At 38.5% G+C, this 25,945-nt stretch overlaps 1 protein-coding gene across 2 annotated transcripts in view; it reads right to left on the reverse strand.

The window, feature by feature from the left end:
- Positions 1-25,945, reverse strand: part of LOC124712792 (5-phosphohydroxy-L-lysine phospho-lyase-like) — a 316,431-nt gene that overhangs the window by 88,310 nt on the left and 202,176 nt on the right. For both annotated transcript variants that reach the window (XM_047242898.1, XM_047242899.1), the window contains exon 3: positions 3,767-3,941. In XM_047242898.1, coding sequence (XP_047098854.1) covers positions 3,767-3,941 — 175 coding nt within the window. The remainder of the gene's footprint in view (positions 1-3,766; positions 3,942-25,945) is intronic.

The raw sequence follows: 25,945 nt of genomic DNA on the forward strand, positions 1-25,945 counted from the left end.
AACACATGAAACTGCATCTGTACCTCTGTATAACTACTTACATTTCTAGTTCCATTATTTCCCACACAGTTTTTTCTATTTACTAGTTAGTACTTATTTTATTAGGATAAAAGTTGCACATATATACTTTTTTCTGTGGACTCAGAGTCTGTCCATTTCCCACAGTTTATACTAGTTGCATGTGCACTGTTACTTTATCTGATATTGCCACATATAATTTATGTTCATAACTATGCTTCCTATCATCTACTGTGTAAGGTTTACACTATTTACACTAACATTCATTCCTTTTTTCACCTTCCTTTAACAGACTGCCATGTTCTGGGTTTTATTTCTGTTCTGACTAAGTAGCACCTATGGTACTTGAAGTTTGAAAAACTGTCAGTTTACAGTTCATTGGCTTGGTGATATGTGTGGTAATGCCTAAATCATAATCCATATATTTTCTTCTAACTATTTGGCTGCACTTCACTGTTGCTGAGTGTTTGTTCAGAATTTTCTTTTTTTGTGCCAAATCCCTGTAATATCCATTTTACCACTCTGTGTTTTTTTTCACTGTTTATGGCCGTTTGGCCTAGTATTTTTAACATTCATTCTGAGTTATTTATCACAAATACTATGATACTTGGCCTGTTTGCCCAAGATGACATGAGAGCTGATAACAATTTCTCTTCCATTAACAGCTGAATTAAATATCTGTTCTTTGAGACTTCTTGTTCCATAACTTCTTCTGGCATTGAACACAGTCCTATGCATCATACTATTCAACAGACACTCATATTTTTAGTTGCTTCTGCAGTGGCACTCTTTCTCACCCACTGACATTGTCATATAGGCCTATTTCCAATTTTATGAACTTCCCTTCTAATTTTCCTCAGCCCACTCGATTTCACAATTGGCATCCTCTAATCCTTACAATATCTTACTATATATTCCCTTGCAGTCTAATTGATGTTCCTACATTTCTCTGCTGGTTGTTTGGAAAAATTTCTACTTTTCTTATACAACCTGCCTAACTGAATCTTAAATTCATTTTTAGCTATCAGTGGACCTAAAAATTCTTTCTAATCCTTTTCCTCACATTCTCATTCTGTCTTGTTTTCTTATTTCTCCCATTTCTGTTCCTTTTCTTTGCATTGCAGCTCTCATTTCACTTCTCTTTATCTACTCTCATTTCTTTTTTCAGACACACTCACTTTTTTCTTGTTCTGGCATATCTTCTTCTCTTCCTGATACCTTAGGGCTTTCATTACAACCCTAAAATATTTCCTAATGTTCTGCATGAGTTCCCTTGAAGCATTTCTGTTTTTGAATATCTAGTGAAGTGTGCAAGTATTCTTACATGCAAATCTTAATACATGATCAATTATTACAGAATTTCCTAGCTTCCTGGTCACCATCTAACCTTCATTATTCTGGCATACTGAATAACTATCTTTTAATAATAACATACAAACTAATTTAAAAGTCTTGGGTCAACAGAAGCACATATAAATCACAATTAAAAGAATATATATATATATATATATATATATATATATATATATATATATATATATATATATATATATATATATATATATATATATATATATATATATAGAGAGAGAGAGAGAGAGAGAGAGAGAGAGAGAGAGAGATGATGTGACTTACCAAACAAAAGCGCTGGCACGTCGATAGACACACAAACAAACACAAACATACACACAAAATTCAAGTTTTCGCAACAAACTGTTGCCTCATCAGGAAAGAGGGAAGGAGAGGGAAAGACGAAAGGATGTGGGTTTTAAGGGAGAGGGTAAGGAGTCATTCCAATCCCGGGAGCAGAAAGACTTACCTTAGGGGGAAAAAAGGACAGGTATACACTTGCACACACGCACATATCCATCCGCACATACACAGACACAAGCAGACATTTCGTATGGTAAGTCACATCATCTTTGTTTTTAAATATATTTTTCCCGCGTGGAATGTTTCCTTACTATATTCATATATATATATATCCACACATATACAGACACAAGCAGACATATACAGAGGCAAAGAGTTTGGGCAGCCTGAAGGGAATAATGAAAATTTGTACGAAGGCCAAGATTTGTCGCTTCAGACTGCATATATGCATCACAGATATCTGAGAGTTGAAAAATCTCTGAACCATATAGTTCCATTTCACGAAAAGAATTATTTTACACAAGCAGCCTGCAGCACAGTTTTGAAGTTCTTATAAAGCAGTACACACTAACTGAAGTTCTTGGATCTGTGACACATTTTGCAGGTTTGGTGGAAGATGTGCGTCTCTGCTGTCATTACTCTTACTAGATGCTATCAGCATCATCCATTTTTTGTATGCCCAATAATATTACACTCTACACTGTGATATCTGTTCTCTTATCCATAGTTGGCATACTTGTGGATTGTAACTGTATAAAATTACTTCTATTTAGTTTCTTGCGTATTGGTGTAACCTGTGCAACTTTCCAGTCTTGGGTATGGATCTTTCATTGACTGAGCATATGATTGCTAAATATGGAGATATTATATCTACTCCAAAACGACCCTAATTGGTATACTATCTGGACTAGAGGACTTGCCTTTATCAAATCATTTAAGTTGCTTCATTACTTCTAGGGTATTCATGTTGGCCGCTTTTCTTGAGTCAAATAATGGAATATTTACTGTATATTCTTTAGTGAAGGAATTCAGAAAACAGTGTTTTAATAATTCCAATTTAGTGGTGTTATCATTGGTAATATCACCTCTGCCATCATGAAGTGAAGGTATTGATTGTGTCTTGGTGCTGGTGTACTTCACACGCAGCCAGAATCTCTAGTGATTTTCTGCCAGATTTGGAGACAGAATTCTGTTGTAGAAACTATTAAAAGTATTTCTTACTGTAATGTGTGCTAAATTGGGAGCTTTTGTAAAACATAACCAGTCTTTGAGATGTTGTGTTCTTTTAAATATAGATGCTTTTTTCATGCTTCTGCAACAGTGTCCTGCACTTTGTGAACCATGGGAGCTCTGTTGCATCTCTTATTAAGTTACTTGGTTTGAATTTTGTCAATACTATTTCCTTGAATTGAATCACATCTGGCCATTTTTTGCATAGTTAGTTTGGAAGTAACATAGACTGTCTTTTAAGGATGCCTTGTGGCCACTACTCCTTGTATCTGTTTGATGCTCCTTATTTGCTCAGGACTGTCTTTGCTAAGAGGTCTACTATGTTATTGCAACCATTTGTACTTTTGAATGATTGATTACATCTCTGCAGTTCTGTCCATCACTGAGATCTGTACATAAGTTGCAATAAATATTCTCTGAAAAGAATGTTCAGTGACTAGTTTGTGTAGCATTCTTTATAGTTCAACACTGCCTATAACTTAATTCTTTAGTTCTACTACAGCAGTGTATGGGAGTACCACTGCCTTACATATGTACTTGACAATAAGAGCACTGGTGGTTGCTTAGATGCATGTTACTATTGTAAAATATTTTTTTTACAGAATGTGCCAACTTGTGGGATCCTAAAACATTGACATGTTCAAACTCTTTCAGCACTCTGGTGGTTGATTCTGAAAGAAAGCACATCTCTGATATAGACTTATTTCATCTGCATTTACAAATCCTTGGAGTATTTCAAATAGAGTGCTGTTGGTAGGGTGACTTTTTACAACAGACTGTACTTGCACTACTAAGTTGTTACAAATAGGCTTGTTTTCCCACCAGCACATGTGGAACACTGTGGATATGACGCTGCAGCACTCACCCTGAGCTGGTGAAGAGGCAAGTCTGAAAATTGGGTGGCAGCGTCTCCAGCAGGCGCTGGCAATAGCGCTCTTCTATGCCCTCCGCTGGCATAACACCTGTCTCAGCCAGGGGTGAAGTCAGTGTTGCCATCTGTGAGGCCGCTGCAGCCACTGTAGCAGGATGGCAATGGCCCACTGCAACAAATATACTGCTGCTCAGTAACTCTTTTTTGTGATGTCAGACCGTGCTTCTAAACAGTCTCTTCCTCCTAGTTACTTCCATAGGCAAAGTAACTAATGTGCATTGTTGTACTGATGTTCAGCACATAGGTAGGAGTTTGTATCAAACCAAAGAAGAGACGATAGTATAAAATTACTTATCCCCACTAATACTCAGCAATATCCAGGGTTATATGCCAACTTTAGTGTATCATGTAATTATGACAAATGACTTTGACTATGATTTTGCAGCTGCTATTCAAGAGATGTAGGCTTTGTCTTGGCAAGGGGTTTTATCAGTATACCTATGTGTCTGATTAAGAACATAAACAGCATACAGCAGTTTGCAATCTCTCACCACAATGTTTGTCTATGCTTAATGAATATCATACAGACAATCTTTATACAATATGAAGGAAAAGTGAAAACATATGTTGTGATGTGGCTTGACTGTTCTACTAAAATTAATTTTCAGTGTTTTGTATACCAATATTTTGTGAAGCACAGACAGTGCAGAGTAATGTCTGCATCATGCTAGTCATAATTTGCTCATTGTTTGACAATTTTTGTGTACAGTTGCTCCATTAAGTAATTGCTGTAAATAGCTGAACAATAAATCTTATGGGAGAGAAGAGGAATGATGTCAAGAATTGGAAGCAATTAGTTGTTCATTTTCTCTCTGTTTAATATTTGCTCAATGAAACTCAGTTCCACCATTTGCACAACTGGAGACAAATAGGACACTAGGATATGTTAATAGAAATCAGACAATGGGATGTCACTAAACAAGTATTTCGCTTCTTGGTCCCAAAGCTATTATGCACAATGTACTGATCTAATGTGATTGGTAATGAAACTGCATAATTTATCTTCTGGCCAGACATGATGCTTGTCTTTCTGACCCACACAGTGTGTCACCCTGATTTAGAGCAAAGGAGTCTGTGCAGATTCCCCATTCACTATCACTCATTCATTCATTCTGTTCTATATAATTTATTTATTTATTTTATCCATCTTTCAGCATTAACATGCAATCGATAACATCAAAAGAATTACAGCTATCTGTACATTAAGTTTTACATAGCAAAATATTACGTGGTAAAATATAGCAGTGTTGTGCCCTATTAGCTTATAACTGCCTCTGCACCCATATCCATACATAACAGTAAGCCTTAATTTATCAGCATTAACAAGCAATCAATGTCGTCAGAAGAATTATAGCTATTTGTACATTATGTTTCATATAGCGAAATATTACCTGGTAAAAAATATAGCAGTGTTGTACCCTATAAGCTTATAGCTGCCTCTACACCCATAACTATACAAAACAGTAAGCCTTAATTTATCAATAAATTAGGTCATCTTTACAACTATTCTGAAATTCTTCTATATTATAGAAAGTATTTTCCTTCATCCAAACTTTGGTTTAAGTTTTGAAAATAACCAGTGAAACCAATTGAGCCTGTACGGGTAAAGTGTTGAATAATTTTATGCCTATGTATTCATAGCTAGATTGGGTTTTCTTAAGCCGGGTTGTGGGTATATCAATCATATTTGATTGTCGAGTATTGAACAGATTTCCTTATAGTGTAGTGGTTTAAGTTTTCTTTTATGTTTAATAGGCAACAATATATGTAAAGAGATGGGACTGTGAGAATTTTTAAGTGTTTAAAATAAGGTCTACATGAGGTCTTGTTGTCAAAGCTGCCACAAAAACGCCTAATTGCTTTTTTCTGCCAAGTGAAATTTTTTTTGGCTCCTGGGGAGTTACCCCACAAAAGAATGCCATATTGTAGATGGCAGTGAAAGAAGGTGTCGTATGAATGAAGTAATAAATCTTGTGTAACACGTGTGTAGTTTGGCTAGTAGGTAGATACCTCATGATAACTTCTGATATACATAATCTGTTTGTGTGTCCCACATTAATTTCAAGTCAACATATATTCCTAGTAGTTTAACAGATGATAACTCAGTGTTACTGTTTGACAGACTGAAGATTATCTTGACAGTCTTTTCATGGTTCATAGTTAACTGATTAGCTTTAAACCAGATATTAGATCTTTTGAGACATTCTTCACTTTCCTCCTTCAATTTGTTTGTATCCTTCCTGGAATTAGCTAATGTTGTGTCATCAGCATAGAGGATAGACGTACAGTGTAAGTTACTCGGAAAGTCATTTATAAATAACATAAATAGTAGAGGGCCAAGCAATGAGCCCTAAGGGACATCTGTTTCATTCATAGAGTCTGTGACTTTTGGCCATTATACTTAACAGTTTGTTTTCTATTGCTAAAGTATGATTCAATTAGTGAGAGTTCCAAGTGTTTGATTCCATAGCAACACAGTTTATCTAATAATAATTTGTGTTTAACTGAGTCAAAAGCCTTACTCCAGTCAATTTGAATGGCTTCAGCAGATAATTCTGACTCAAATGAGCTTAGTACAAAAGAGATAAGGTCTTCAACTGCTTTGACTGTTGATAAGTTTGACCCAAATCCATACTGAGAATCATTTAACATATTATTGTCCAAAAGGTGTATGCATATTTGCTGCAGTATGCAATATTCTATTATTTTTGAGAGAAAAGGCACAAATGAAATTGGTCTATAATTATTGATACAGGACCTGTCACCCTTTTTGTAAAATGGTATGACAACTCTCTTTTTGAGACATTCCAGAAAGTGTCCACTAGGGGGCATCCAGTTTATTAGTATGCAAAGAGGATATGATACGAGATCTACAATTTTATAAATTACAAAGTTTGACAGGCCATAAACATCTTCAGATCTGGGGTATCCTAATTTAGAGGTTGCTTTAATTATAATAAGAAATCTTCAGGAAATCTCACCGAGTTAAATATCTACTCAGGTAGCCACGGGCGTGGACTGGCGGAAGTACTACGAAACCATTACGATCAGAAAGTATGCAGTCATGTGAAAGCAGGAGCACCAATGAGAGAAATTATTAGGGACATTTTACTGGACAAACAAGACAACAAAAATCATCATGTTGTATTAATTGGAGGGGCAAATGACGTGTATTGCAATGAGTTAGCTAATGCTATTATCAGTCTCAAAGTGCCTTCAGTTCGATAGAGAACCAAAAAGTAACTGTTATTAGTATACCACATAGGCATGACCTCATATCTGCTTCATGTGTGAACGCCGAAATTAAGGAAGCAAATAAACAGATACAAACAGTGTGTGTACCCAAACATAAGATTTCTATCAGCCGATTTCCTGGATAGACGCAACTTTACAAAACATGGCATGCACCTGAATAGGAGAGGCAAGTCATCTCTGTGCAAAGAAATTTATGAAACGTTGGAAACATATGAAAAACAGAGTATCTATGAGTCAGTACCAGCCATTATAATGAACTACCAATACATTACTGAAAGCAACCATGCAAGAAGTGAATCTGTCTTGGAGACAACAACTAAAGCAGCTGCAGAACCACAAATTGCTACAGCATCACAATAAAATTCAGTAACAACTAAAGAGCCAGCAAAATCAGCAACATCTGAACCAGCTCAAGCAACAAGACTAATAGCAGCAGCAGCACAAGCAACAGAAGCAGAAATGGTGTCAACAACAACTGTAGCAGTTCCACTGCAGTCACTGGTAGAAAAGAGGAAGGACACCACAGTGAGTATTGTATCACCACCTCCATCCTACGCCAAAGTGTTATCAAGTGCCTCCACTCAACCTGCCCACATAAACTATGTAACAAGTGAAACAAACAAGAACCTTGAGAAACAGACAACAAAAATGTCACCTCCATTAGCAGATAAGAAGATGACAGAAACCTCAGTAAATATTGTATCATCTCCATCCCATAGTGAAGTGTTATCTAGTGCATCAAATCAGCCATCCCACACTAATGTGTTACCAGGTAGGCCTATATCGAATCCCCCATGCCAGATAAATTATGCAGGAAGTTAAATAAAAAAGTCTGCCACCTGAGCCTCAAACAGAACCAAAAAATACCACAGAGAAGTAATGATTTTTATGGCCTGCCACAAGGAAGTCCAGCCACTACTGAAACATATCACCATCACCACACCAAACAGAGGGCCAGTGAAAGGCAAACCACCATATGTGCATCCAATTGGGCCCAAGACACCACACATCTTTCCTCTTGCTGTGAAAAATCAATATTATTCATGCACATAAATATTAGATCTCTGAAATATAAAGCTGATGAACTTGGTGTTGTATTGAATGGGAACAATAGAATAGTATTATGTATTAATGAACACTGGTTAAGAGAAGAAGAGATAAAACTGTATGTACCACCATGTTTTAATTTAATTACAAGTTACTGCACATCCAATGAAGGTTATGGGGGTTACTCAATATATATAAGTGACAACCTAGGGTTAAGATATACTGTGCCTGATGTTAGGGACATATATGTTAAAGGCATTCTTGAAGCGGCTGTCATGCTACTACCAATGTTAAAACTCACAGTTATTTCAATGTACGATTCTCCTGATAGTGATGCTGATCAGTTTCTAGAGTGTTTAGATAAACTTATTTGCCAGAAAAATATACCAAACACAAGACAGTAATTTTAGGAGATTTAAATTTTGATGTAAGAAAAAAAAAAAAAACATACAAAAATACTAATTTGCTTAACATGCCAAGATCCCATAATCTCTTCTGTGGAAGGAAAGGAAGGAAACCACAGTGAGTATTGTATCACCACCTCCATCCTACGCCAAAGTGTTATCAAGTGCCTCCACTCAACCTGCCCACATAAACTATGTAACAAGTGAAACAAACAAGAACCTTGAGAAACAGACAACAAAAATGTCACCTCCATTAGCAGATAAGAAGATGACAGAAACCTCAGTAAATATTGTATCATCTCCATCCCATAGTGAAGTGTTATCTAGTGCATCAAATCAGCCATCCCACACTAATGTGTTACCAGGTAGGCCTATATCGAATCCCCCATGCCAGATAAATTATGCAGGAAGTTAAATAAAAAAGTCTGCCACCTGAGCCTCAAACAGAACCAAAAAATACCACAGAGAAGTAATGATTTTTATGGCCTGCCACAAGGAAGTCCAGCCACTACTGAAACATAACACCATCACCACACCAAACAGAGGGCCAGTGAAAGGCAAACCACCATATGTGCATCCAATTGGGCCCAAGACACCACACATCTTTCCTCTTGCTGTGAAAAATCAATATTATTCATGCACATAAATATTAGATCTCTGAAATATAAAGCTGATGAACTTGGTGTTGTATTGAATGGGAACAATAGAATAGTATTATGTATTAATGAACACTGGTTAAGAGAAGAAGAGATAAAACTGTATGTACCACCATGTTTTAATTTAATTACAAGTTACTGCACATCCAATGAAGGTTATGGGGGTTACTCAATATATATAAGTGACAACCTAGGGTTAAGATATACTGTGCCTGATGTTAGGGACATATATGTTACAGGCATTCTTGAAGCGGCTGTCATGCTACTACCAATGTTAAAACTCACAGTTATTTCAATGTACAATTCTCCTGATAGTGATGCTGATCAGTTTCTAGAGTGTTTAGATAAACTTATTTGCCAGAAAAATATACCAAACACAAGACAGTAATTTTAGGAGATTTAAATTTTGATGTAAGAAAAAAAAAAACATACAAAAATACTAATTTGCTTAACATGCCAAGATCCCATAATCTCTTCTGTGCAAATTATAGTCCCAAAAGACAACTTTCTTGTCTCGACAATTTTATCACAAATATACATAAAGATGATTTTGAATTGGGACTCCTTAATGTCGACCATCTGACAGATCACAAAGGCATATGGGTAAAGCTAACAATTAATGAAACAATGGGGGATTGTGAACCAACCCGGTATGTCAACTTATTGAATGATAAAAGCATAAATAGCTTTAGGGATAAGCTGAAGGTACTAAACTGGAATAATATAATATATGCTTCCAACAATGTTGAGGAGGCTTGTAGCAGGCTTGTTAGTTCTCTATCTGAAATTCTCAATACCTCCTGTCCAATGGTTACCAAACGAAACAAAACTATGGCAAGAAAGCATGGTCGAACTACTCCACATAGGTGGTTCACACCATATTTACAGAAGCTAAGATTAATGGTTTTGATATGCTATGATAAGGTTAAAAGTGGTAGTGTTGACAGTGCAATGTATGTTAGCTTCAAGAGACACTATAGATCACAAATCAGATTAGCAAAATGTAGAGCAAATGATAACTTCATCAAAAACTCCAATAATAAGTGTAAGGCTGCGTGGAGGGTCATTAAATCAAAATTAGGTACAGGTAGTCATAGTGTAAAAGTTACAACTGATGTTAATGTCAACCCAGATGAATTTAACCTCTTTTTTTATCAATGCAGCAAACCCTAATCCCTCATCTCCTCATAAGAAGAGTTCAAAACCAAATTCAAAATCTACTTATATAAACCAGTTTTTACAAAACATTGCTGATACCGTGCCAACCTGTAATTGGGGACATGTGGAAATAAGTGAAGTAATTAAATCAGTGGCAAAGTTAAGTGACTCCAGATCAGAAGATATTTATGGCCTCTCAAATTTTGTGATTAAAAAAATAATCGACTTGATATCATTCACCCTCTGCACATTCAGAAATTGGATATTTGACAGTGGTATTTTTCCAGAGTGTCTAAAGAAGACAGTAGTAATTCCATTACACAAAAAGGGTGATAAATTCTGCACTAATAATTATCGTCCAATTTCTCTGATACCTATTTTTTCAAAAATAATCGAATATTGTATACAAAAGCAAATTAACATGCATTTGTCAAAAAACAATATACTGACTAAGTCTCAGTATGGTTTTAGGGCCCAGTTATCAACAATTAATGCCGTTGAAAATGTTGTTTCAATTGTGCAATCTTCTTCGAATCCAAATTATCTGTTGAAGCCACACTAGTGGACTTAAGCAAAGCATTTGATTCTGTAAACCACACAACACTGCTGGAAAAACTACATCTACATCTACATTTATACTCCGCAAGCCATCCAACGGTGTGTGGCGGAAAGCACTTTACGTGTCACTGTCATTACCTCCCTTTCCTGTTCCAGTCGCGTATGGTTCGCGGGAAGTACGACTGTCTGAAAGCCTCTGTGCATGCTCTAATCTCTCTAATTTTAAATTCATGATCTCCTCAGGAGGTATAAGTAGGGGGAAGCAATATATTCAATACCTCATCCAGAAACGCACCCTCTCGAAACCTGGCGAGCAAGCTACACCGCGCCTCTCTTGCAGAGTCTGCCACTTGAGTTTGTTAAACATCTCCGTAATGCTATCATGGTTACCAAATAACCCTGTGACGAAATGCACCGCTCTTCTTTGGATCTTCGCTATCTCCTCCGTAAACCCGATCTGGTACGGATCCCACACTGATGAACAATACTTAAGTATAGGTCGAACGAGTGTTTTGTAAGCCACCTCCTTTGTTGATGGACTACATTTTCTAAGGACTCTCCCAATGAATCTCAACCTGGTACCTGCCTTACCAACAATTAATTTTATATGATCATTCCACTTCAAATCGTTCTGCACGCATACTCCCAGATATTTTACAGAAGTAACTGCTACCAGTGTTTGTTCCGCTATCATATGATCATAACAATAAAGGATCCTTCTTTCTATGTATTCGCAATACATTACATTTGTCTATGTTAAGGGTCAGTTGCCACTCCCTGCACCAAGTGCCTATCCGCTGCAGATCTTCCTGCATTTTGCTACAATTTTCTAATGCTGCAACTTCTCTGTATACTACAGCATCATCCGTGAAAAGCCGCATGGAACTTCCAACACTATCTACTAGGTCATTTATATATATTGTGAAAAGCAATGGTCCCATAACACTCCCCTGTGGCACGCCAGAGGTTACTTTAACGTCTGTAGATGTCTCTCCATTGATAACAACATGCTGTGTTCTGTTTGCTGAAAACTCTTCAATCCAGCCACACAGCTGGTCTGATATTCCGTAGGCTCTTACTTTGTTTATCAGGCGACAGTGCGAAACTGTATCGAACGCCTTCCAGAAGTCAAGAAAAATAGCATCTACCTGGGAGCCTGCATCTAATATTTTTTGGGTCTCATGAACAAATAAAGCGAGTTGGGTCTCACACGATCGCTGTTTCCGGAATCTATGTTGATTCCTAAATAGTAGATTCTGGGTTTCCAAAAATGACATGAGACTCGAGCAAAAAACATGTTCTAAAATTCTACAACAGATCGACGTCAGAGATATAGGTCTATAGTTTTGCGCATCTGCTCGACGACCCTTCTTGAAGACTGGGACTACCTGTGCTCTTTCCCAATCATTTGGAACCTTCCATTCCTCTAGAGACTTGCGGTACACAGCTGTTAGAAGGGGGGCAAGTTCTTTCGCGTACTCTGTGTAGAATCGAATTGGTATCCCGTCAGGTCCAGTGGACTTTCCTCTGTTGAGTGATTCCAGTTGCTTTTCTATTCCTTGGACACTTATTTCGATGTCAGCCATTTTTTCGTTTGTGCGAGGATTTAGAGAAGGAACTGCAGTGCGGTCTTCCTCTTTGAAACAGCTTTGGAAAAAGGTGTTTAGTATTTCAGCTTTATGCATGTCATCCTCTGTTTCAATGCCTTCATCATCCGGGAGTGTCTGGCTATGCTGTTTCGAGCGACTTACTGATTTAATGTAAGACCAGAACTTCCTAGGATTTTCTGTCAAGTTGGTACATAGAATTTTACTTTCGAATTCACTGAACGCTTCACGCATAGCCCTCCTTACACTAACTTTGACATCGTTTAGCTTCTGTTTGTTTGAGAGGTTTTGGCTGCGTTTAAACTTGGAGTGAAGCTCTCTTTGCTTTCGCAGTAGTTTCCTAACTTTGTTGTTGTACCACGGTGGGTTTTTCCCATCCCTCACAGTTTTACTTGGCACGTACCTGTCTAAAACGCATTTTACGATTGCCTTGAACTTTTTCCATAAACACTCAACATTGTCAGTGTCGGAACAGAAATTTTCGTTTTGATCTGTTAGGTAGTCTGAAATCTCCCTTCTATTACTCTTGCTAAACAGATAAACCTTCCTCCCTTTTTTTATATTCCTATTAACTTCCATATTCAGAGATGCTGCAATGGCCTTATGATCACTGATTCCCTGTTCTGCACATACAGAGTCGAAAAGTTCGGGTCTGTTTGTTATCAGTAGGTCCAAGATGTTATCTCCACAAGTCGGTTCTCTGTTTAATTGCTCGAGGTAATTTTCGGATAGTGCACTCAGTATAATGTCACTCAATGCTCTGTCCCTACCACCCGTCCTAAACATCTGAGTGTCCCAGTCTATATCTGGTAAATTGAAATCTCCACCTAAGACTACAACATGCTGAGAAAATTTATGTGAAATGTATTCCAAATTTTCTCTCAGTTGTTCTGCCACTAATGCTGCTGAGTCGGGAGGTCAGTAAATGGAGCCAATTATTAACCTAGCTCGGTTGTTGAGTGCAACCTCCACCCATAATAATTCACAGGAACTATCCACTTCTACTTCACTACAGGATAAACTACTACTAACAGCGACAAACACTCCACCACCGGTTGCATGCAATCTATCCTTTCTAAACACCATCTGTACCTTTGTAAAAATTTCGGCAGAATTTATCTCTGGCTTCAGCCAGCTTTCTGTACCTATAACGATTTCAGCTTCGGTGCTTTCTATCAGTGCTTGAAGTTCCGGTACTTTACCAATGCAGCTTCGACAGATTACAATTACAATACCGATTGCTGCTTGGTCCCCGCATGTCCTGACTTTGCCCCGCACCCGTTGAGGCTGTTGCCCTTTCTGTGCTTGTCCAAGGCCATCTAACCTAAAAACCCACCCAGCCCACGCCACACAACCCCTGCTACCCGTGTAGCTGCTTGTTGCGTGTAGTGGACTCCTGACCTATCCAGCAGAACCCGAAACCCCACCACCCTATGGCGCAAGTTGAGGAATCTGCAGCCCACACAGTCACAGAACCGTCTCAGCCTCTGGTTCAGACCCTCCTCTCGGCTCTGTACCAAAGGTCCGCAGTCAGTCCTGTCGAAGATGCTGCAGATGGTGAGCTCTGCTTTCATCCCGCTAGTGAGACTGGCAGTCTTCACCAAATCAGATAGCCGCCGGAAGCCAGAGAGGATTTCCTCCAATCCATAGCGATACATATCATTGGTGCCGACATGAGTGACCACCTGCAGATGGGTGCACCCCGTACCCTTCATGGCGTCCGGAAGGACCCTTTCCACATCTGGAATGACTTCTCCCTGTTTGCACACGGAGTGCACATTGGTTTTCTTCCCCTCTCTTGCTGCCATATCCCTAAGGGGCCCCATTACGCGCCTAACGTTGGAGCTCCCAACTACCAGTAAGCCCACCCTCTGTGACCGCCTGGATCTTGCAGACTGAGGGGCAACCTCTGGAACAGGACAAGCAGCCATGTCAGGCCAAAGATCAGTATCAGCCTGAGACAGAGCCTGAAACCGGTTCATCAGACAAACTGGAGAGGCCTTCCGTTCAGCCCTCCGGAATGTCTTTCGCCCCCTGCCACACCTTAAGACGACCTCCCACTCTACCACAGGTGAGGGATCAGCCTCAATGCGGGCAGTATCCCGGGCAACCACAGCCGTAGTCCGATCGGGGGATGCGTGGGACGAGCTGGCCGTCCCCGACAAACCCCCATCCGGACCCCCACAGTGATGCCCATTGGCAACAGCCTCAAGCTGTGTGACCGAAGCCAACACTGCCTGAAGCTGGGAGTGAAGGGATGCCAACTCAGCCTATGATGTTATGGCATTAGGGATCTGAACTCTCCCTCATTACATCATATCTCAGTAACAGAAAGCAAACTGTAAGCTACAACAGTCAAAAGTCACAGTTACTGAATGTCACTAGAGGTGTTCCCTAAGGATCAGTGCTTGGGCCATTACTGTTTATAATATTTAGAAATGACCTGCCCAGCAATATGCCATGCAAATCTGTGCTTTACACAGATGATACAACTTTCATCAATTCAGGGAAGGACATAAATAAACTGAAGGAGCAAAGTAAAGATTTTCTCAGATTATCCAATATGTGGTTTGAAGCCAATGAGTTAGACTATAGGATCTTAAAATATTTACTAAATTAACATTTCTGGCTGTCATTTTCCTAATATCTATGTTTAGATCCCCAAAAATTAATATTTTGTATTTAGTATATTTTGTATACTGATCGCAAGTTTTTCTAAACATTCTATAAATCGTGCTACATTACTTTCAGGAGTGTGATATAAAGAAACAGTTATGAGCTGTATACTAGGTATAATCACAGCAGCTGCTTCAAAAACACCTTTAATGCATAAGTCACTAACGTTAAGAACAGAAAACTTTAAGTCTAGATCATTGCTAATGTATATGGATGAACCCCCATAAGGCTCACTGGCTCTGCAGTACTATGTAGCTAATTTGAAACCTGATGGTACATACAGTTCTATATCTTCTTCCTTTAACCAATGTTCATTTGTACATAAAATCATTCTTTTGTTACTTTTTAAGTGTATACAAAGTTCATCAGCTTTATTTTTCAGAGACCTGAGATTTAAGTGCAGAAATAAGACAGAGTTTCTCTCACAGGAGGGGAGGAGTACAGTATTATGGGGCAATGGAGAACATTTACTTGTTTTTCCAGCCCTGGAATCTATGTTGGGTGGCGGTTGGACTTCCTTGGAATAATCCATAAAAAATCTTCATTTCTCTTTGGTAATTTTTTGGGTCTGCTTGAAACATGGTTGGAAGTTTGTTTCACTTCACTGTCACCAGCTTTTATAAGAGCATGTTTTCCCAAATCATTTGGTACCACTTCATCATGAGACAAAGATGATACTTTACTTACTGTGACTGGTCTATCATGAAGAAGAACTGTCAGGGGTGTGGAACAAGTGAACATATGCATTAATAATGAGAATGAGCTGGTAGAAACTAAATTTGTACTATGTACCAACAATGAACTATCACCACCTTGACGAACACTATTTGTGCTAACAAAAATTAAATTCAAATATCAAAATTGTTTTACTAAATAGCTGTTGTTTGACTCCTATTGTTTACTTGACATTTACAGCACAAAATAGGTATTTATCAAAGAATAATAGTAATCTATATTTTCAACACTTAGGCCTGTTTACAACAAATGTAGCTATTTCTCGTGAAGATAATAGAAGTATCTCATCTTTCACCTTAAATATTTAGATAATTTTTGACAGTATGCTTAGTAAAGTAGAGATATAGCTTTTAATTTACTTTTCAGTTTGTAGTTTCTCTCCAGTTCTAGTGTTAGGCCTATGTCTCATGGAAGAATGTTAAAGAACTTTGCACTAGGATACAAGATCCAAATCTGAAACCTAGAAAAGAATAATCTACTTAGAAATTATTTTTGTCTGTTGTGCTGTGGTTGTGGCATTACAGTCAAATTGAAATAAATTTTTGTTATTAGCAAGAAAAATAATCAAAGTATAAATGTCAGATTGCAGTATTTGAAAAGGCCTCTTCAAGATGCATTATTACACAGTGTTCTTATTGCTTAGTTATGCTGAATAAATATTTCATTTACTTTAGCTGTAATGCCACAGGAGATAATTCCATAAGACTATACGGTCTGAAACTATGAAAAAATACGTAAACACCCCCACTTCTGTCTTAAAATCTACAACAGTTGATTGATGAGTTTGTATGCAGAAAATGGCTAAATCAAATTTCTGAGAACAAGCGCTATGATGATAAGAAGTGATAAAAAATCATATTCATGTCAGACAAAAGTTAACTGCTTCTACACCAAAAAACAAAATTAAGAAAAATATGAAGATAAACCAAATATACTCTGTAGTAACCCACATTTACCACATCAGTCGCACTGGCTCCTCACTGTCTGTCAAAGTTCAGCAGGCACTGCCCCATCATGTGTTACTCAATAAGCCCACAAGGGTGCATGGCAGCTAATCTCAGATACCAGGAGGCGGTAATTCCAGACAGCACTGACACCATGCATCAAGAGCGGAGTTTGTAGCTGTTACCCAGTGTCACCACACAGAAACATCACCCTGGAACAGAGTGGCTTCTGTCTCATTCTGTAATGATTTATTCTTTTGCTAACTTCACTTTGCTCATGGATTATTGTATGTCAAACTGGTACCGACATAGCTGTGTACAAGGATGACATACAGAATGTGTTTATGGTTTTGGCATTAAAATGACTGTATTTTATTGGCATTTTCAATTTGCATATATGCTAATGACATTCACATGTTTCATGCAAAATTGTGACAATGTTGTTGGAAACTGTTCTGCTGAGTTTACTACAGCAGCAATTGGAAAACCAGTTGCACTTAGAAATGCAAAAACAGGAACACACAGCCATGCTGCACAGGGTGTTGATGAGTTAGTTAACAAGACCTCAGATTTTGCTGGGCTATCAACCTCCATTCCCCCCATACGATGCAGCTGCCAAAGACAGGGAATCATGCGAAAAATGCCTGTGACAATTCTTCACGGTAAGAGATGCTGCCTCCACTAAAGCTCATTTCCTCTCATGTATTGTGCATTATGAAAGTTAGGCCCCCTTCAGGATTCTACATCTCTCTTATTTGACAAAATGTGTTGTTTGCCTGTTAACATAACCATACTCATGTGATTTCCACACCAGTGGAGTTTTATCAGTGCAGAAAACAACCCCATCAATTCTGTCACACTTGGGCTGCAGAACTGCGAGGTTAAGACACGAGTGTTGTTCATTACTGCTAACTCTCATGAATTTGATGAAGATACTATGGTTAGAGATGCTATCTTAGGGCCAGCTAAGAATAAGGAAGTTTGCCAAAGGGCATTGTAGTTTGAAGATCCTTCTTTAGAAGAAGTACTCAAGATAATGCAAGCATTTTAGGTTTTGCATGCCACTGGTCATTAGTTAATAATTTTGAGCTGACAGAGTCGCTGTCAAACCAGACAGCAACTGGCATAAACATCTAGTATGTCTTGAGAAGCAGAGGTCACATCTGACAGCATGTCCAGCCACCATGATCCCCACAAACACGGTTATAGAGGAAAAATTTCCAAAAGTGCCTGCCCTCATGTGCTGCTTGCTTTGTCCAACATGACCAACCAGCTTGTCTGCAGTGTTGGGTGCCATACCATCTGTGTCATAAGAAAAGTGACACTGCATCTGAATGCAATGCTCAGTCAGCTTCTGCTGTGCTTCTCACACCCTAACCTATGGACATTAATGTTATTAGTCATGTGTGTGAAGATGCTACAATTGTTTCTAAGAAACTGTTCATGAATGTGCATATTAATGGGACCTTCTTATGCCTCCATGTGGATATGAGCACAGTGGCCTTGTTATTGAACTCTAGTACTTATATCCATCTTGGTTCTCCTCCACAGCTGGCTACTTTGCACCATGTTGTCTGTCACAGTAGACAGCAGATTCCTATTCTCAGCCAGTTTACTGCAGAAACAACTTGCAAGGTGATGGTTCACCTGTGACACTTCTGGTAGTGGATGGTCCATTAAAGGAAAATTTGTTTGGTTTGGATGCTTTCCAGGTTTTTGGATTTACAGTCTCTGATTCTGTTCATTTCATGTTGAATTTTGTGCCTTATCAAGAGTTGGATGACATGTGTGAGGAATATTCTGTTCTGTTTTCACCAGAACCTAGTGAGGTTACTGATTATTTGGTGCACATCACTCTCAAATCTACAGTATGACCCCATTTTTCCTGTATCAGACCTGTACCACTCCCATTTTGCATGAAAGTGAAGGCAGAATTAGGTGGGGTGACAGCTTTAGGCTTCATGGAACCCATTTCATCAAGGCAATGGGCTACACCGTTAGTCATTGTCAAGAAGCCGATGGGCAAACTCCATCTTTGTGGTGACTTTAAAGTGATGGATAATTCATTGTCTGTGGTCAAAGCATAACCCATTCCTCGCTCAGATGTACTTATGACAATGCTGGCAGGTGGACAAAATTTTTTGAAACTAGATTTGTCAGAAGCATATTTACAGCTTCCACTTGATGAAGAACCATGTTAGTGTCTTGTTGTTAATATACTTCATGGCCTCTATAGGCACAATGGTTAGATTTTAGGCAATGCAAATGTACTGCCCATTTTTCAATGCTATTTGGAGCAACTTATGTAACAAATTCCATGTTACATTAATTACCTTGACAAAATTGTTGTTACTGGTCCCACCACTGAGAACCATCTTCACAACTTGTCTTTTGTTTCAGACCTTGAGTGATGCAAGTCATAAGGGCAATTTGGGAAAGTCACAATTATTCGAACCCTCTGTAGAATACCTGGGACTTGTTATATCTCATCAGGGGATCCAGCTGACTGACAGTTACATAATTGCTACTGCAGTCCTTCCATGCATCATGAATGTGATTGAGCTCCAGGCATTCTTAGGCAGTCATGTATTACCACAAGTGCATTCTGCAGGCAGCTTCAGTTTCCTATTATCTAAATTGACTGCTTAAGAAAGGCACAGCCTTCCAGTGGACTCCTGCCTGCAACCATGCATTCAAGACGTTGAAGGATGATTTGTATTCTGTCCTTTTCTTGGTCATTTGCTAACTGGGGCTCCAAGTTGTGCTGTCACAAAATTGTGCAGATGGTTTAGAATAGCCCATTACTGTTGCATCTGAGATGCTTAATTATACACAGAAAAATTACTCTCAAGTAGAGAATGAGGCTCTCATTATATTTATGCTATCAAGAAGTTTGAAGTGTTTCTCTATGGTGTTATGTTTCATATGGTAACTGATCACAAGCCATTAGTGTCTCTCTTTAGCCCCATGGCACACCTGTCAGGCACGATGGCGCATAGACTTGAAAGGCGGGCCTTGTTCCTTAGTAGATATAATTATAAAAGTCATTTCCTCCCTACCAGCAAAGCATTCAAATGCAGATGTTCTTTCATGTTTACCAAATGCATCTGACCCTCGTTTGATCAGGATGAAATACTTTGTTTTTAACTCAGTGACAAAGAATGGCAGACAGTGTATGGATTCCCTTTTAGCAGTTCCTGCATTGCCCAGGCCATCACCACTAACCCTATTCTTTGTTACATGTCACGTCACAGAGCTGCTTGACTGTCTGTCAAGGCGTAATTTACAGGAAAAAAAGAGGTGTATTTTTCTGAGAGCAGATATAGGCTAACTCTAAAATTTTGCATGCCACTTTCTCTGTACGATTATTTAAAGAGAGTTTTGAAACAATTGTTATCCCAACAAAGTTAATAGCAGTTGTACTTTGTTCCATTATCATCTTATGATTCCATAAAATATGTATGTACCACACATTTTTTTTTATTAATAGATGAGTTGACAGTACTTCATTCCTCAACATCACTATTTTTCTGATGTTACACATCTATAAATAGTTGCTTGCAGTAGCTGGTCCTGTTATGCTATGGCAGCTCATTAATATACAGGTAAATAATGGGATTGGACACGGTATGGAATACTTACACTGACATTTACTTAGATCCTGTGCAATTGACTTCAACTGTCTGCATTCTGCTATTCAAATAAGATTTTCTTTTCTTTTGATAATCTATAGCTTTTTTTGTAAATCCATAAAACTTTTTAAAGTAGTCATGTTTAATTCAAATGAATGTGCTGGAACTCTGTGATTGTGTAAAATTAATTTTTTTTAATGATTAAACACCAATGGAAATTCGTATAGTGGGGATGAAGTTTTACAGAGAGACTGTTAATTAATTTTCAACAGTTATAAAATGTGCAGCAAAGTTCAATGTCAGACTTCTCCTGAAGATGATCCTGATAAAAAAGTACCACTACACACTGTAGGACTGGAAGATCGAAGATTTTGGTGAAAGAAATTGCTGAAGTGAAAGGAACATAAGAAAATGATTACGGTAAATTAACTATGAAAAGAAGCTTTGTGAAAGATGAAAACCATATCTGTGAAATGCTAAGCAAAAACAAATTGTGATATCTGAACTGGTTGAAGAACAATCCCACAGTTTTCATGCACGGATTTGTTAATGTGCATAGGATATGTCTCCAGCCCTTACGTTTACTGTGATGATGACAGAATTCTTCCCACAAATTTTCTAGATTGATTAAAGCAATACTAGTGACAAATTGATGTCACGCCAATTCTAGACCATCAGTTGAAAAAACTGCATATTAAGAAGCCTATATTGCAAGAGAAAATGTATGAACAATATATTTGCCCATAAAAGGTGCTTTATCAAAAGGAAACCTGAGGTATATCCACCCTAGCCTCCAGTTGACATCCTGTGACTTCTCTCTATTCCTGCCTCTAAAAAAAGGTTGTGTGTACAACATTTTGTGCCCAGTGGAGGTGTTGGGCAATCTTAGATGTGTGGCTTGCTGACCTCCCCAAATCGTACTTTTTTTTGCAGCACATGCATAGGAAGAACACTCTATGTTTCCATGATCTATTCCTGGGGTGGGCACTGCCCTTTCCTTTAGATATTACAAACTTACGGAACTAATTTTAAGAGCACTGCATTGTTTAGACGAAAAGTTGAGATTAAGAACTACAAGATATTCTATGACTCCAATTCATTTTATAGGTATCTTACAAATATGGAAATTTGTGTTGGTCTTCGATTGCTGTAGACTCGCCCAAAGAAAATTTTCTCAGACTTTGAAGATTTTCTTTCAGTAAAGATGATTTAGTTTTCCTTAACTGCAAACCAACATGAGAGTCTGTACTAAAATTATTGGCTAGTCTCCTGATAATGTTTCAGACTGTGGCACTGTTATTTGGTACAAAAGGCACACTGGGTTACCAGTTCTCTCCACACTCTTTACTAAACACTGTTTTCTCTAATTTATATTTAAGCTTAATAACGTAACTGTTAGGACGCCAGCAATAACCACAATGTTCGTTAACAATGTTACTGCACAGATAACAACAATCAAGTAACTCGATGGAAAGTGACTGACTGCCGACAGTCCCGTACAGCTTCAGTTATTTATTTTTTGTTTATTTATTATGAATTTTGTGAATTCATAATATCATACACTGTGTGATCAAAAATATCCGGACATCCCCAAAAACATACATTTTCATATTAGGTGCATTGTGCTGTCACCTACTGCCAAGTACTCCATATGAGCGACCTCAGTAGTCATTAGACATTGTGAGAGAGCAGAATGGGGCACTCTGAGGAACTCATGGACTTTGAATGTGGTCAAGTGATTGAGTGTCACTTATGTCATATGTCTGTATGCGAGATTTCCACACTCCTAAACATCTCTAGGTCCACTGTTTCCGATGTTGATGGTAACGTGGAAACATGAAGGGACACGTACAGCACAAAAGCGTACAGGCCGACCTCGTCTGTTGACTGACAGAGACATCCGACAATTGAAGAGGGTCATAATGTGTAATAGGCAGACATTTATCCAGACCATCACACAGAAATTCCAAACTGCATCAGGGTCCACGGCAAGTACTATGACAATTAGGCGGGAGGTGAGAAAACTTGGATTTCATGGTCAAGCAGCTGCTCATAAGCCACACATCATGTCGGTAAGTGCCAAACGACACCTCACTTGGAGTAAGGAGCTTAAACACTGGACGATTAAACAGCGGAAAATCGTTTTGTGGAGTGACGAATCCCGGTACACATTGTGGCGATCCGATGGCAGGGTATGGGTATGGGTAACATCATCTGCCAGAATGTGTAGTGCCAACAGTAAAATTCGGAGGTAGTGGTGTTATGGTGTGGTCATGTTTTTCATGGAGGGGGCTTGCACCCCTTGTTGTTTTGCATAGCACTATCACAGCGCAGGCCTACATTGATGTTTTAAGCACCTATCTGCTTCCCACTGTTGCAGAGCAATTCGGGGATGGCGATTGCATCTTTTGACATGATCGAGCACCTGTTCATAATGTGCCGTGGCTGAGTGCCTACACGACAATAACATCCCCATAATGGACTGGCCTGCACAGAGTCATGACCTGAATCCTATAGAACATCTTTGGGATGTTTTGGAAGGCCGACTTCATGCCAGGCCTCACCAACCGACATCGATACCTCTTCTCAGTGCAACACTCTGTGAAGAATGGGCTGTCATTCCTCAAGAAACCTTCCTGCACCTGATTGAACATATGCCTGCGAGAGTGAAGCTGTCATCAAGGCTAAGAGTGGGCCAACACCATATTGAATTTCAGCATTACTGATGGAGGGCGCCACGAACTTGTGATTCATTTACAGCCAGGTGTCCAGATACTTTTGATCACATGGTGTAAGTCAGCAGGACGTGGAATGAGTCAGGTTTAGAAACATAAAGACACAAAGAACATAATAAACATTTGTACAGTAATGAAAGTGTAGCGTAAACTGGTGAATAACCTTTTAAAGTTGAACTAAAATTACTGAAAGTAAGTATGGTACAGAAAAGAAAATTCGTACATTACCCATCTTAAACGAATAATAAGATGAATTATGGCTAACAAATTAAAAATATAAACTCTCAAAATAAAAATTACAAAGGGTAAAGGACAATATTAATTTACAACTATCATTTTATTTGCAAGTACTTATGAAGAGAGTAGAAGGACTTTCCCATAAGGTATTTTCTTAATTTAGATTTAAATGTAAGAAAGACACTGACCTGAACCTTGATATCTGATAGAAGAAAGTTGAAAATTTTTGTGACAGAGCTATGAATGCCTTTTTGTACAAGACTCAGATGTTTTAGATTCCTAAGTTAATCGTTGTTAGGACTTGTATTGTGATCATGTTGACCACTATTACGTGTAACAAGAGAATAGTTACTAGAGACAAAAATCATCAAAGAAAATAAGTGTTGAGACATGGTGGTAATATTTGAAGCTTAATGACCAGGGTTTAGGGTAATCAACGCAATGCATAATTTGCCAAACTGTATTCTGTGAAGATCTAGAATATGCCAAGACCCATTAAACTTGCTATAAATTATAATGCCCATAAACTTAGGACACTTACAATGTAATGTATTTTGGTAAGCACAGTTCAAGTGGATTTCTTATCAAGGCGACAAGAAGACAGTGCACCTTCAACGTTGACAAATCCAAAAGAGCCACACTATATTGAGGCAAGAGCTGCATACCACGTTGTGGCCACACCTTAAATGTCCCACAGAAACTTACCGAAGACCAATAGCATCACTATTTATAAAATGTCAGAAGCAGTACAAGGAGTACTACAAACGTTTTCCGGTACAGACACTTGACATTAAAAAAATGAACAATGCATCACATGAATTTAATGATTCACTTTTTAATTTTGTCATCAGTCTTATGACTGGTTACATTTCCTCTTCTGTGCCAACAACTTCATCTCAGAGTCCTCAAATATGTGTTGGATGTACTCCACCTTCTGTCTTCCCCTAGAGATTTTATCCTCTACAGCTTCCTCCAGTACCATGAAGGTTACGCCCAGATCTCTTAAGACGTGTCTTATCATTCTGTCCCTTCTTCTTGTCAGTGTTTTCCTTATCTTCCTTTCTTCATCCGATTGTGCAGAGAATCTCGTCATCCCATATCTTATCAGTCCACATGGTTTTCAATATTCTTCTGTAGCACCACATCTCAAATGCTTGGATTCTCTATTGTTCCAGGTTCTCCACTGTCCGTAAATTGCTATCATACAACCCCGTGCTCCAAGCCTCCAAACGTACAGTCTCATAAATTTCTTCCTGAAATTAAGGCATATATTTGATACCAGTAGACTTCTCTTGGCCAGGAACGTCCACTTTGCCTTAGCTAGTCCGCTTTTTGTATCCTCCTTGCTTCGCCCATCACGGATTTATTTGCTCCCAAGATATCAGAATTCCTTAACTTTGTTTACTTTGTGATCACCGGTTTTAATGTTAAGATTCTCACGATTCTCATTTCGTTTTTATTTGGTTTAGTCTAAATCCGTACTGTATACCTATTAGACCATTCCATTCAAAAGGTCGCGCAATTCTTACTCACCTTCAGTGATCACAGCAGTGCCATCAGCGAATTTTATCACTGATATCCTTTCACCCTGAATTTTAATCCCACTCTTGAACCTTTGCTTCATTTTCATCATTGTTTCTTCGGTGCATAAATTGAACAGAATGGGCGAAAAGTCGCTTCCCTGTCTTACTTCATTTTAACCTGAGCACTTCATTCTTGGTCTTCCAATCTTAATGTTCCCTCTTGGTTCTTTCTTTCCCTGCAGCTTATTTTTCTAGAATTTAAACACCTTGCACCATTTTACATTGCAGAACGCTTTTCCTAGGTCGATAAATCCTACGAGCACGTCTTGATTTTTCTTCAGTCTTGTTCCTATCGTCACGCGCGTAAGAACTGTCTTTCTTTTTCGTTCTTCTGTATATCATTCTTGTGAGCAGCTTGGATGCATGAGATGTTAAGCTGACTGTGCTATCGTTCTTGCACTTCTCTGCCCTTGCTGTCTTCGAAATTGGATGACATTTTCCCGAAAGTCTGATCCCTCGTCATAAAGGCCTTCAATGTGCTCTTTTCAACATTCGCTTTCTTCCCAGCGTTTAAAAGCGGAGTTCTCACTGCACTCTTAATGTTACCACCCTTGTTTTTAATTTCACTGAAGTCTGTTTTGACTTTTCTGTATGCTGAGTCAGTTTTCCTTACGTACATTTCTTTTTCGATTTCTCCACATCTTTCCTACAGCCGCTTCGCCTTGGCTGTCCAGCATTTACTATGTACACTACTGGCCATTAAAATTGCTACACCACGAAGATGACGTGTTACAGACGCGAAATTTAACCGACAGGAAGAAGATGCTGTGATATGCAAATGATTAGCTTTTCAGAGCATTCACACAAGGTTGGCGCCGGTGGCGACACCTACAACGTGCTGACATGAGGAAAGTTTCCAACCGATTTCTCATACCCAACCTATTTC

Source organism: Schistocerca piceifrons, chromosome 1 (genome assembly GCF_021461385.2).
Source record: "Schistocerca piceifrons isolate TAMUIC-IGC-003096 chromosome 1, iqSchPice1.1, whole genome shotgun sequence".
Lineage (NCBI taxonomy): Eukaryota > Metazoa > Arthropoda > Insecta > Orthoptera > Acrididae > Schistocerca > Schistocerca piceifrons.